Genomic DNA, 12279 nt, shown 5'->3' with positions numbered 1-12279 from the left:
GTTTTAACCATTTGAACCGATCAAACCGCACCAAAATAAAATTTAAAAAATTTACTTTACCACTCATATTAAATGTTGGGTTATAAGTTGTTATTTAGTTGAGTTCATAAATTTAGTATGGATTCAATTACATCGTAACATGACTAAAATCTTTTCAACTATTTGGACTGTCAGTCTCAACTCAAGTCTAGACTTCTCCTTCAACCCCAATCGACATTATTCACACACGGTTCAAGGCGTTCCCCTTCAATTCCAGTCGATGATGATGAGATGATATTGTTCAAGCATCTACATTCTCGAATTGGTTATATTCTGCTTTTAATTTGTTTGATGTTTCAAGCATCTATCTTGCAACTTTGTTATATAAGGAAACATAGTTCATGTGCTCAATTGTCAAAGAAAAATATAACCAGTTTACCTTGATATATTCAAGGGGGAGTTGAGATCGTAGAGATGCATAGAGGATGGCCATTTCTTGTCTTCTTTGTCGTTCAATATCTCTATGCATGACTTTCGTCTTGCCCTTTGGTTTTTTTGTCATCAACTTCACTAAACTGATGGATGAAGATTATATAAGAAGGAAGAGAAATGTTAAGAAGACTCTTTTAAAGTTGGGTTCTTCATGTATTCTTTATGACCTCACGTTTTTGCACAGTATTTTATAAAGCTAGCACATAAATTGTGCTAAAAATATAAGGTAACGAAGAACTTATAAAGAATCTTACTTTTGAGAGAGTCTTATTAACATTCCTTCTACAAGGAATGTAATCTATGTATAAAGCTCCAAAGTCTCTTTCTCCCACTATGAAAATGATGCTACCTGCATGTGCCACGTTCATTTGTTACCAAATTATAGAAAGATAACGGTGACATGAATAATTAATTAGAACAAGGTCACCACTAATTACTAATTATCTATATTATATATTCAATAAATAATGTTTGCTTTTAAAATTAAACCACGTCTAAATCCTTCCAATCCCCTTACGACAGGTAATTGCTCTGTATTGTTAAATATTTGAAAATCAGTGCCCAAACTTTCCAATGTGCTTCGCAATTGGCAATTAGGTCAACGTCCATGAGGACCAGGCTACCACGACTTCACCATCTTGACAAACATATTAACGGGATTTAATAATATCAAATATGGTTAGTGATCAAGATAAGTGTGTTTTTTTGTTAAGCATTTATATGGAAGCAGTCTTAGAACATATTAGTTACCCTCGCAAATGAGACATTAATAAGTGTGCATTATGCCTTTCCAAATGACTTCAGTGGTGGAGAACAATTTAAAAACAAAAATAACAGAAATACAGAACTTGAAGTACTTATATTTTATTACTCAAAAATACTTGCAATACATAATGAAATTACACAATAAATACATAAATTAAAATGATACTAACTTGAATGAACCAAAGGTAGATGCTAGCACAAAAGCTATGTCCTTCAAACAATATTTCCGTCTCACTCTTGTACTTGTGGTTCTACAACGTTTGCTCTACCAGGATACAACTACCTAATTCTACAACCCGCACTGGATTATAGAATTCTAGCGAATTGTTTTGTGTGCTTACTCTTTAGGAATTTTGTATGGAAGAAAAAGAGGAAGAAAAGATGAAGCTACTTGGAAACTATGATTGTAGATATATAGGTTGTTTCACACCCTTTCAAGTACTTGTTCAGCGTATTTGAAAATACCCAACTCTTTCTAAGAGTTGTGTCTCTTAATCAAAACATTTTTTAATTAATAAATTAATTAAAAACTTAATCCGAAATTAAAATTAATGAATCTGATTAATTTTAACTTCCAAGGCCCTTGTCATGATTAATTAATATTAATTGTATTAGACTATATTATAGAAACCTAATCCCACAACCATAAGACCTGAGCCTTCAATTCATTTCCAAATGGTTCAAATCCTAACTACTAGTATAAAGGATTAGACCTATATAAATGCCATTGACAATTCAATGTTTCTCGATGTGGGACAATAGGAGTCTCAAAACTCCTACAATACCCCACATTTTGAGACGATTATTTGGTCCTAGAGAAACTAAGATACGAGAGTAAACAATAGGTGTGACATACATCAGGAGACGTGTTTTTTGGATTTGAACTTACCTTATTATATACTTATCGGATTTATTAGATGACGCAATGAATATAAAATCTTGAACTGTTTATCTCCGCAGTAAACCAAGACAATAAGCAAAACATATGACACACCAACACATCACAAATTCATATGTTTGTGTTCGGAGTCTCAAAACTCCTACATTCAGGCCCACCACGCCCACAGTGGCAGTGGAGTGGACCACTTGCTTGGTGGTGCTAGAGATTGCATACGCATGGTTATGACCCATGAAACCTCTTGGGGTCTCGTTTTGTCAATCCCGATTTCTAAGTACTAACTTAGGAGCTCACGTAATTCGGAAAAAAAAAAAAAAAGAAGATTTTTACACTTTTTTTTTCTTCTCCCGAGCACTATTTATCTGTTTATACGTTATTCTATTAACACTATAAAAGATATAAATATAAAGTATTCGAGAATTTTTAAGGAGACTCGCGCAAAAGTATGACTTTTTTTCAATTCATGTTTTTTGCACAATATTTTCTAATGATATATAATTGACGTTAAACTATTAGGTGATAGAGAGTTCATATAAAGTCTCACTTTAAAAAAATCTCCTTAGCATTTCTCATCCAAATTATATCGTAATTGTGATAAAACCCTTCTATAATTTGAAGCAATGAATTTGACGAATGTTTTAAACCTTGGCTATTGTGCTTATCCATATTGCATCAAATTGATGAATTTGCAACTTGCACGTTTTAATTTGAATTGATTTTGATTAACTTATTTATGAGCATTCAAAACTATCCAAATCTAACAAAAATAAACAAGAGGATAGATCGCATCAAATGAAAGTTATGCTCCCTTTGAGTAATAGCATGGCAAGTGACCTGAAAAGCTGCACGCAAAGTTATCACGTTTAATTAGTATATGGCGACCCATATTCATTTTTATTTTTTTTCATTTTTTAAACCAATGATGCTGAAAGAAGAATGAATCAAACACCGTACGTTGAACGTAAAGGTAAACGCTCTATATTAATTGGAAGCCTGCTGTACTTTGTCCACGTTTCAAAAGAATAACATATTGAGAAACGTATTGCCTTGCACAAATACTTTTATTGTCGATAAATAAACGTACGAGACAAGTTCTTAATTGAAAATATTATAGATATGAGCTTTTGTACACGTAAAAACAAAAAATCGTGTGTTATTATGTTTATAGAAAACTTACCTTATGATCTTGCATTGTATCTAGTACAAGGATGAGTGAAGTGTATTAACAGTTTGACACACCCTGACCATGAATCATGAATGTACACTTGGATCTTAGAATCGAGCTAAATCCTGCTTACATGCGCACTTTAACTTTAGTTACTCTAAGTTTTAATTTATTCGTACTTTCCGTAGCACCATTTGGACGTCCAAGTAAACATTACAGATCGTGGTTTGTCATGTATGGTCAAGTTTTCATCCTATATCCATAACTTCTTAGTGCAATCCAGCCAAACCAAGTAGAAAAAGAGTGGTCATTGTATTTGTTAAGGATTTCAATCCAACAGTTTTTTATCTGCATGAACATGGTATTTGCCCATTTCATAAATGAAATCTGTGGTTTTCTTCGAAAACATAAAAATGAATTTGTAAACGAACCGAAGCGATTAACCAATAGAAAAACCAGAAACCAAAAGGATTAAGCTGTAAGAAATGATTTTACCGTCTTAAACAATCAAAATAAAGAATTAAGAGTACAAATATTCCCCCAAGTTGCCAGACGTCTTGATTTGAACTGACGGTAGCACGAAAGATAAATACCACCTGAGTGAGACAAGGGGACGCCGTCTGTTTGTGGTTAACATCACGTACATGGCGCAGGTTAGCACGTCATAAATTCCCTACTTTCATTTGAAATATTTCCACAAATGTGGACAACTATAAATAATCCAAGATTTTGTTCTCACCGTCATCACCTCAAAATTAGCAGAATAATAATAAAATAAAATAAAACTACAATTTGTTTGTAAATTGTGATCCCAGATTTCTTCGCACAAAAAAACCTAGATTTCATAAAAACCTAGATTTATGCTATAAACCCTACAAACCCAATCACCAATTTTTAATTTTCCACCCTTCAGAGTTCAAATTTCATTTCTTTCAGTGGTTGGAGCAGAATTTTGTTCTTGTTTTCTGCAATCCTCGATTCCCAGAAGCATATTTGTTCTTGCTCGTCACTTCCCACTTTGTTTTTTGGCTTTCGGATTCGAGAAAAAACAGATATTTTGGAAAAGCTGAGTTCTGAGTGTTGTTTTTTTTAGTGCAATTGGGCAGCAGGGGAGCTTGTGATTCAGTGAAATTTGGGAGTGGCCCTTAATTCTGCGGCCGATTTGATGAGTTGGGTAGTTGAAAGTATGGGTTTTTGATCGAGAAAAAAAATCTGGGTTTTTGGGAGGTTTTTGAATGATTGGGTTGGGATTGGGAGGAAGAGGGAGATGAGAGGGGCACATGAAGGTTTGAATCAACAATGACTGGAGGGTCATTGGGGATTCGCTCAGGGAGTTATGGTTCTTTGGAAAAACAGCTACAGAACAACAACATCAACAGCATCAACGGAGTGTTGCCAATCCAATCTGCAAGGAAGCCGTCGAAAATGCTCAAGGAGAAGGATAGGTTGTTCCATTGGATCTGCAAGTTTGCCGGCCGGAAGAAGGTTGGAATGCTGCTGCTCTGCCTCATCTCCGCCGCAGTTTTCGTCTGGGTTTTGTACGTTGGAAAAGGTTCGGTATTCGTGTTCCTGTGCATGATTGATTTTTATGAATTTAATTTGGTTCTGTATTAGTTGTGTGTGTTGATGTGGGGGTATTGATTGTTTGAGTTGGATTTTGATAGAACCGATTCTTCAGTGTAATTTAGTTGATTGAGTTCGATTTTGAAGCTGGGGAAGAGAATTGGGTTGAATGCTAGAGTAATTGAGAGTAAACGATTAGTCTTAGCACATTAATTAAACTTGAGCAATGCATTTCGCACGGCCTTTGTGAATCATGCTGGGAGAGTTACCAGGTTACCATTTTGTTCAAGAGATGCTTCTAGTAGTGACAGTGTAGAATGAATTTCATCTGCATTAGTGTCGCTTCCCTATCTGGTGGTATTAAAATCTTCTTCTAGTTGAAATTTTTAGTACTAAGTTCATTTCTTAGACTGAAAGATGTTTACTTGATAAACATGGGCTTTATGTATGTATTTAGCTTGATATCCGTGTATCTGAGCTCAAAATTACCTCTTTGATTTGCTTAAGGAAGTAATATATGCTTATCTGCTCATCTATAGGTGAAGATGGACAAGAGGTTGTCAATGTCGGAAACATTAGTGTTAACAACAGCATCACTTTAAGTTTTTCTGAATCCTCAAGACAACATGGAGCTCAAAGTATCAACATGGCTTTTCCGCTGGCGTTGCCCCCTCCTCCTCCTGCTGCTTTTCTGGGTTACACTCTTCCTCCTGGGCATCCATGTAATACATTCACTTTGCCTCCCCCACCAGCAGATAAAAAAAGAACTGGACCACGACGTAAGTTTCTACATTTTCTTTGATTTTTTTTTTTGGTTATTCCAGATTTATCGTTCTCTCTCTCTTCCTCTTCTCTCGAAAAATATTCTGCATTACGTTCTTTTAAAATTCAAGATGGCAAGAATATTTGGCACTAAGATAAGTTAGCAACTCATGTGATGTTGCTGAGTTTCTTCCTTCTTTACGTTTCAGCTTGTCCAGTATGTTACCTTCCTGTGGAAGAAGCCATAGCCTTGATGCCGAAGGTCCCTTCATATTCTCCGGTTCTTAAGAATTTAACATACATTTATGAAGAGAATTTATCAAGAGATACAGAATTTGGAGGCTCAGATTTTGGTGGATACCCTACATTGAAGCAAAGGAGTGATTCTTATGATATAAGAGAGTCAATGAGTGTGCACTGCGGGTATGTTTCTCCCTTTTTGCTTTCCCTTCGTCACATTTTCTAATATTATTTTTTTATACCTGTTTTTTCTTTTTTGAATTAGTTAGTCTTGTAATAATGAGCTTCTATTGGCTCTACTCATTTAAGTTTATTGTGCATTTTGCTTGACGGATTTGAGCATCAATCAGATTTGTTAAAGGAAGTAAACCTGGGCGGAATACAGGATATGATATGGATGAGGTTGACCTAAATGATATGGAGCAGTGTAATGGAGTGGTTGTTGCATCGGCTATATTTGGTAATATGCAGTAAATTTGCTATTCAACTTTTTATTAGATATATATGGTGGATTCATTATCAATTGAATTTTGTTTTCATCAGGAAATTTTGATGAGATAAACCAGCCAAGGAACATTAGTGATTATTCCAAGGAGACCGTTTGCTTCTACATGTTTATAGATAATGTGACAGAAGCTTACTTGAGGACATCTGGAAAAATGGGCAGCGATCGGAAAGTTGGTATATGGAGAACTGTGGTTGTGCATAATCCTCCTTACACAGATGGAAGGCGCACTGGGAAGGTAAGATTTCTAATTTTTTGCAAACAAATTTTTTCGACTCTAGAGTGGACTTGTCCTTGGTTATAGTTTCTTAAAGTTGGCTCTTCGGTTATGGAAATCCGTAGACAGGTGTTTATCATGTTGTGCAAAATTTGATCACAAGTGAGCAGTATAATGATTTGGGAACATATAAGATATCATTTAAGCTTCTCTAAAAGAAGCAAATGAGTTTAGTGTGAATGGTTCTGTTTCCATGCATTTAAATGTGTCACTAGGATAATGGGGCTTTCTTTGCCGAATGCTGTGTTTTATATACATGTGTTATACCTTGACAAAACTTTGACGCAGATTACATCTTTTGCAGATTCCCAAGCTTCTAGTGCATAGGATGTTTCCTAATGCCCGCTTTTCTTTATGGATTGATGGGAAACTTGAACTTGTCGTGGATCCATATCAAATTCTTGAAAGGTATATCTGATTGAAATTTTCACATATATCTAGCCTTAGATCAATTTATTTATAGGTTATTTTTTTTCGCCAAAACAAAATTAAAAAATTTATAGCTTAAGCTTAGTATTATGATAAATAGGTCTTCGTAATTTTGTTTTTAGAAAATTAGTTTGGAATATCATCAGTATCTTGTTCAACATTTTGGCCAGGTTTTCTTAGAAGAAACTTCCAAACGCCCAGATGCAAAATAATAACCATCATAGTAATGTTGCCAAACAAGTGCATTTTCTACATGATATCTTTTGTTCAATTTCCTGGTTACCTCTTTCTGATGTAATTTTGCATCTTACAACCACGTCTGACTGTGGCACGTTGATGAATTATCATATGCTTCTCAACTTACAAAATCAGTGCTTTGAGTCCTAAAAGCTGCTTCCCCTATTTCACTTTCCTTTATGTTTGCCCCTCCATATATTTTGACTCGCACATTGTTGACTAGTCCGACTCTAGTCATATATGGCTAAACTTTCTGTTCTATATTGCTTTTTCTGGGACATTATGTTTTCTTTTGTGCGAACAAAATCAAAATAATGCTCCAGTATGGATGAAATCTGTAGAAACACGACAAGATATTTGAGTCTTCCGACACTTATATTAGGATCCTGTCCATTTATGTACCCCTTTCGTTTGGATATGAAACATCAGATTGAAAAGCAAATTGTAACCAGTCCAAAGTGAGTTTTTGCTCTTTCGTGCTATCTTTATTCAGCCGGGTTTACCAGCATCAATGCTTACGCTTCCGTGAAAACAAACATTTATTTCAGGTTCTTGTGGAGAAAGAATGCAACTTTTGCAATTTCTAGACATTATAAACGCTTTGACGTGTTTACGGAAGCTGAGGCAAATAAAGCTGCTGGAAAATACGACAATGCCTCTATTGACTTCCAGGTTGAATTTTACAAAAGGGAAGGTTTGACCCCATATTCTGAGGAAAAGCTTCCCATTACAAGTGGTAGGTGGAACTTCACTATGCTAAAACATATTGTCTATGTTTCACTTTACCATAAGTTTTCGTGTTTTTGCCATGCTGCAGACGTTCCTGAAGGATGTGTTATAATAAGGGAGCATGTCCCCATCAGCAACCTCGCTGCTTGTCTTTGGTTCCATGAAGTTGATCGTTTTACTTCCAGGGATCAAATTAGTTTTTGCATAGTGAGAGACCACATTCGGGCAAAGACAAACTGGACTATCAGTATGTTCTACGACTGTGAAAGGCGCAATTTTGTTGTTCAGGTACGCATGCATATGTTTTGGAAGATAAATGGTCGTTATTAAGAACACCGAAGAAACACCTTTTTTCCCTTTGGGAAGGATGTGTGGTGGTCATCGGGTGCAATTGCAGTTCAATTATTTATCTTTTTCTTATGTTCCTTGATGCATTTTATGTATGTATTTCGTCGTCAACAGAAATATCATAGAGATGTATTGGAGCACATGGCTCCTCGTCTTCCTAAGGCTGTTCCTCCACCACCGCTATTACCACCACCACCTCCCTCACTCCCAGCTTTAAGTAACGAACCATCAGTTAAACCATCAACCGAAACTTCACCCGAAAGGGTTGTAAACGCCCCAGCTAAGAGGCCTCCAAGGCGCGGGAGAGATAGGAGGCCGGGCTCTAGGCGTCACCGCAAAGTTGTTGCCGGTGGTAGAGACATTGATTCAGGTTAAAAGTTTTGTTCAAGAAAATTACATCATTCTTTAAGCCTCCCCCTTTCGAAATTCGTTCACGGCGGCGGGGACGGAGGATTTCGTGCAAGATGAGTGTCCTAGCTATGCTTCAACATGGAGCGGCTTTCTCCTCATTCTTTCTACCTTTCGGAATATTGTCAAAGTTTAATCAATTTTTTGTTGTATATATATAAGTATAATTTTCCCAAATTAAAAATAATATGGGTTGCTAGTTTCTACCAAAACCCCCTCATATGTAGTGGCCCATTTTGCCCTTTCAATTACCATTGTACCCCGACCCACTCGCAAAAAATTATATACTAGTAGCTACACACTCATGTCTTTTAATTTGAAAAATCAATAAAGTTAAAGAAAGTTATTGAATTAACCCTGGTGCGGATTTGATCTCCACCGAATCTCTTCTCCGTAACAACTAACAATTAACTAACTAATACTCTCGTTTGTCAAAAAAAAAAACCTACTTTCCTCTTCTTTTTTTTCTTTCTTGTCTCTAAGTCTTAATCTGAAAAAACAAAAAGTTGTGTTTGTCTATTGTCAATCAAACACGAGTACATCAGTTAGTAAGGTAAGACGGTATACTGTCATGAGTACATATGTTATTGAGTAATGGAATTGTTCAATCAATTTTTTATTTGTCTATTCTTTAGCGATGATCCTTAAGTGAGAATGAAAAATATGAATGATTTTAATTATAAAATTTAATTAAAAGTGGACGATTTCTCTGTCTATCCGCAACAAGGAACCTCCAATTTTTTTTTTAATTAAGACGTCGTATGCAACATTCAACGCTCTTAATCATTTTATTACAATTACGCTCGCGTATTTTTGGTCGGTAAGTAGGACAAGAAGCTCTTCATCTTTTGCTCAACCGAAATTGAATCTGTAGGTATCCACCACATCAGCTTCAGACGACGTCGTTTCGCGATCACCGTGTCTGCTCTTGTGTTTGGAGACAAGGGCAGCTTCTTGACTACAGAGAGAAAGTTTTGGTTGTGACGGGAATACAAGTGGTATACCACGTGTTTTTATATACATGGTGAAAAATTTTATTTTTTAAATTATTAACTTTTTAAGACACATATCTCACTATTTATATAATGACACGTGATGTACCATGTCGGTCACAGTAAAAAATCCCGACTACGGAATACTTATGGAATCAGTAGGTCCCAACGGAATCTGTCGGCACTGCTACGATCTCGACACGTGTTCATCCAAGACAAATTAGTCCACCGCATGCCGACTGTCGACGTCCTCTGGGGCCCACCGGAACCTTATCCTGGAATCTCACCGTATTGAAAAACTAGTAGAAAACCGAGAACACATTTTTGAATATTTCCTCCCTGAATCAGAAATTGAACAAAAAATAAAAAAATAAAAAAGTAAATTAATCATCTTTCTGCTTCACCTTCTTCCCCAATTCTCAGAAACTAGGGTTCTTGGTAGCATCATAACGATGCGTACTGCACCGACGCCGCGATAAATCAATCACAGCCGTCCGATTGATCAATGTCGTCGCCGGCGCCGTCGTCGGCCTTCTTCGTCATCTGCCTCCTCCACTCCCTAATCGCCATATCCTGCGGGGCACTCATGATGTTCTACATGACGGAAGTTTACACCTTCGGGCATGGGATCGAGACCGCCCAGAAGCTGCTGGGGTCCACCCCCCACGACCAGCTCCTGATTCGGACCTGCGACTCCTTCTCCGGCCTCCTCCTCTTCGCGATCGGCTTCCTGCTGCTCATGGTCTCCTTCGTGAAAGATTGCGAGTTCCAGAGCTTCTTCGCCAAGGGGTGCACGTTGCTCCACGTTTTCATGGCGCTGTGGAGGTGCTACTTCGAGCGGCGGGTGGAGGACCTCGCCTGGGACTGGCTGAGGCAGACGGTCGGCGACGTCGTGCTGGCGGCGTCTTGGGTTTTCTTCCTTATTTTCTCCTGGAGAGAAAAGTACGACTAAGCCCCCCTTCTTCCTCGTAATTTACGGCCTGTTGTTTTGTTATATGTTGTTAATTTGCCTTGTGGATTAATGGGTAGTATGTCGATTATTGAGAAAGTGTGGAAAATTGGAGTCTCTTAGTGTTTTTTTTTTCTTTTCTTTTTTTCTTTTTTTGTAAGAAAGAAAAAAGGTGTTTGCTTATTGGTTCAGTTACATGTTAGTGGAATTTTGGCGATCTTTGTTGTAGATATTTACTTTTGTGGATAATGAAAGTTGAAACACGTCATCCTTGGGTGGTCGTTTATGTTCATGTACTTTCTTTTATTCAAGCGATATTCTAAACTAAACTAAACGGGGAGGGAGATTCAGACTTGTGTGAGGTAGGAGCGTGCATTGCTCTAACTAATTTGACTACGCCCACGTCGCCCCGTGTTTGTTTATATTAAACCATAATGACTGGGTGATAAACCATTGCCCTAAGGGCTTGAACTTTATCAGCTGATGATCGTAAGGGTGTTTATCTTGAATCTTGAAGGCAGTTAAAATGTGTAGAAATCGGAATTTGGATTTATAGGAATTTAAAGGGGTTGTAAGTGGTGATGACATTATAGTTTTTGTTACAATATTTAGATTGCAAATCTGCTTCTTCTCGTGAAAGGGGGTAGTGAACTGCTAGTTCTGCCCACTTCACTCGTTTTGAGCTTGCAAATTTCTGATATGTTCATTGACGAACAAAACACATCCCCACGAAGTTCTGATCTAATTTGGGTAATTGTTCTGTTCGGTTTGCGTTGATTTTGCTGAAGTAATTTCTACTGATAGCATCGCTTCATCCAAAACAATATAGCTTATACAATAGCAGTCCACTGTTAGTATTTTGTTTGATGTACAGTACGTCTGGTGTGGAGCGATAGTTGGCTTCTGATCGTCACCTCAATTAGGTTTTGTCTGTTGGCTGAGTATCATGGAAAAGGAGTAGGGTTGGTGCCAGGTTCAGAAATTGCTATTCGTTTGATTAACTTCAGAATGATATACTATTTGGCACTCCTCTGGACGTAACCCCTGGTTCTGAGCTTGGCATGAGCAGCTGGTATGGTGATACTCCAGCCCCGCATCTGTTCCGAAGGTTTGAGTCAGCATTTCTTTGTTCAATCTACTTCTCAATCCGCTTCATCTCATTGGAAATCTGTAGAATGCCTCAGTGACCACCATGTCAGCTGACCAGGTTGAGAAGTCTTTTCTCCCCCCAGTATACCTCCTCATCCGATGAGTGAGTTGAAAGGATATCTATTACAGCCATGTACACTCCGTTGCTTCAAATAAACCTGGCAAGTATTTCTGTGGATCCCTTATGAAAGCCGCATGCTCTGGGTCATCCTCTTGCGGCAATTATCTCCGCATGTATGGTGGACGGGCCGGGACAGTGCAAATGAAAAAAGGATAGAAGTGCGCACAATCATGCTACCTGCCACTAGGGCCTTCCAGAAGGCATGTAAGACCATTTCCAATTGAAGGGTTTAGAGGGTCGAAAATAATCCAAAAATCGTCTTCAATCAAGA

General features: G+C 37.4%; 2 protein-coding genes across 2 annotated transcripts; both read left to right on the top strand.

The window, feature by feature from the left end:
* The first annotated feature begins 3963 nt into the window (after positions 1-3963).
* Positions 3964-9152, top strand: LOC137725549 (putative hexosyltransferase MUCI70). The gene is made up of 9 exons (XM_068464274.2): positions 3964-4851; positions 5402-5641; positions 5834-6047; positions 6215-6324; positions 6408-6607; positions 6951-7054; positions 7861-8048; positions 8130-8329; positions 8504-9152. Exons 1-9 carry the CDS (start codon positions 4599-4601, stop codon positions 8762-8764), a joined length of 1770 nt encoding a protein of 589 aa, XP_068320375.1. The 5' UTR covers positions 3964-4598; the 3' UTR covers positions 8765-9152.
* A 644-nt stretch (positions 9153-9796) lies between these two features.
* On the top strand, positions 9797-11030 carry LOC137726430 (uncharacterized). The gene has a single exon (XM_068465360.2). It carries the CDS (start codon positions 10295-10297, stop codon positions 10739-10741), a length of 447 nt encoding a protein of 148 aa, XP_068321461.1. The 5' UTR covers positions 9797-10294; the 3' UTR covers positions 10742-11030.
* The last annotated feature ends 1249 nt before the right edge of the window (positions 11031-12279 follow it).

This window comes from Pyrus communis, chromosome 5, assembly GCF_041283825.1.
Source record: "Pyrus communis isolate YQ-2024b chromosome 5, ASM4128382v1, whole genome shotgun sequence".
Classification (NCBI taxonomy): Eukaryota; Viridiplantae; Streptophyta; class Magnoliopsida; order Rosales; family Rosaceae; genus Pyrus; species Pyrus communis.
The sequence above is the reverse complement of the archived record's forward strand: the minus strand, read 5'-3'. Positions and strand labels throughout refer to the sequence as shown.

Excerpts from the sequence above, each read along its gene's own strand:
- LOC137725549 (XM_068464274.2), top strand. The coding sequence starts at position 4,599 with ATGACTGGAGGGTCATTGGGGATTCGCTCAGGGAGTTATGGTTCTTTG. Across the intron at positions 5,642-5,833 it reads AAAAAGAACTGGACCACGAC|CTTGTCCAGTATGTTACCTT; the intron begins GTAAGTTTCTAC and ends TTTACGTTTCAG. Across the intron at positions 6,608-6,950 it reads ATGGAAGGCGCACTGGGAAG|ATTCCCAAGCTTCTAGTGCA; the intron begins GTAAGATTTCTA and ends CATCTTTTGCAG.
- LOC137726430 (XM_068465360.2), top strand. The coding sequence starts at position 10,295 with ATGTCGTCGCCGGCGCCGTCGTCGGCCTTCTTCGTCATCTGCCTCCTC.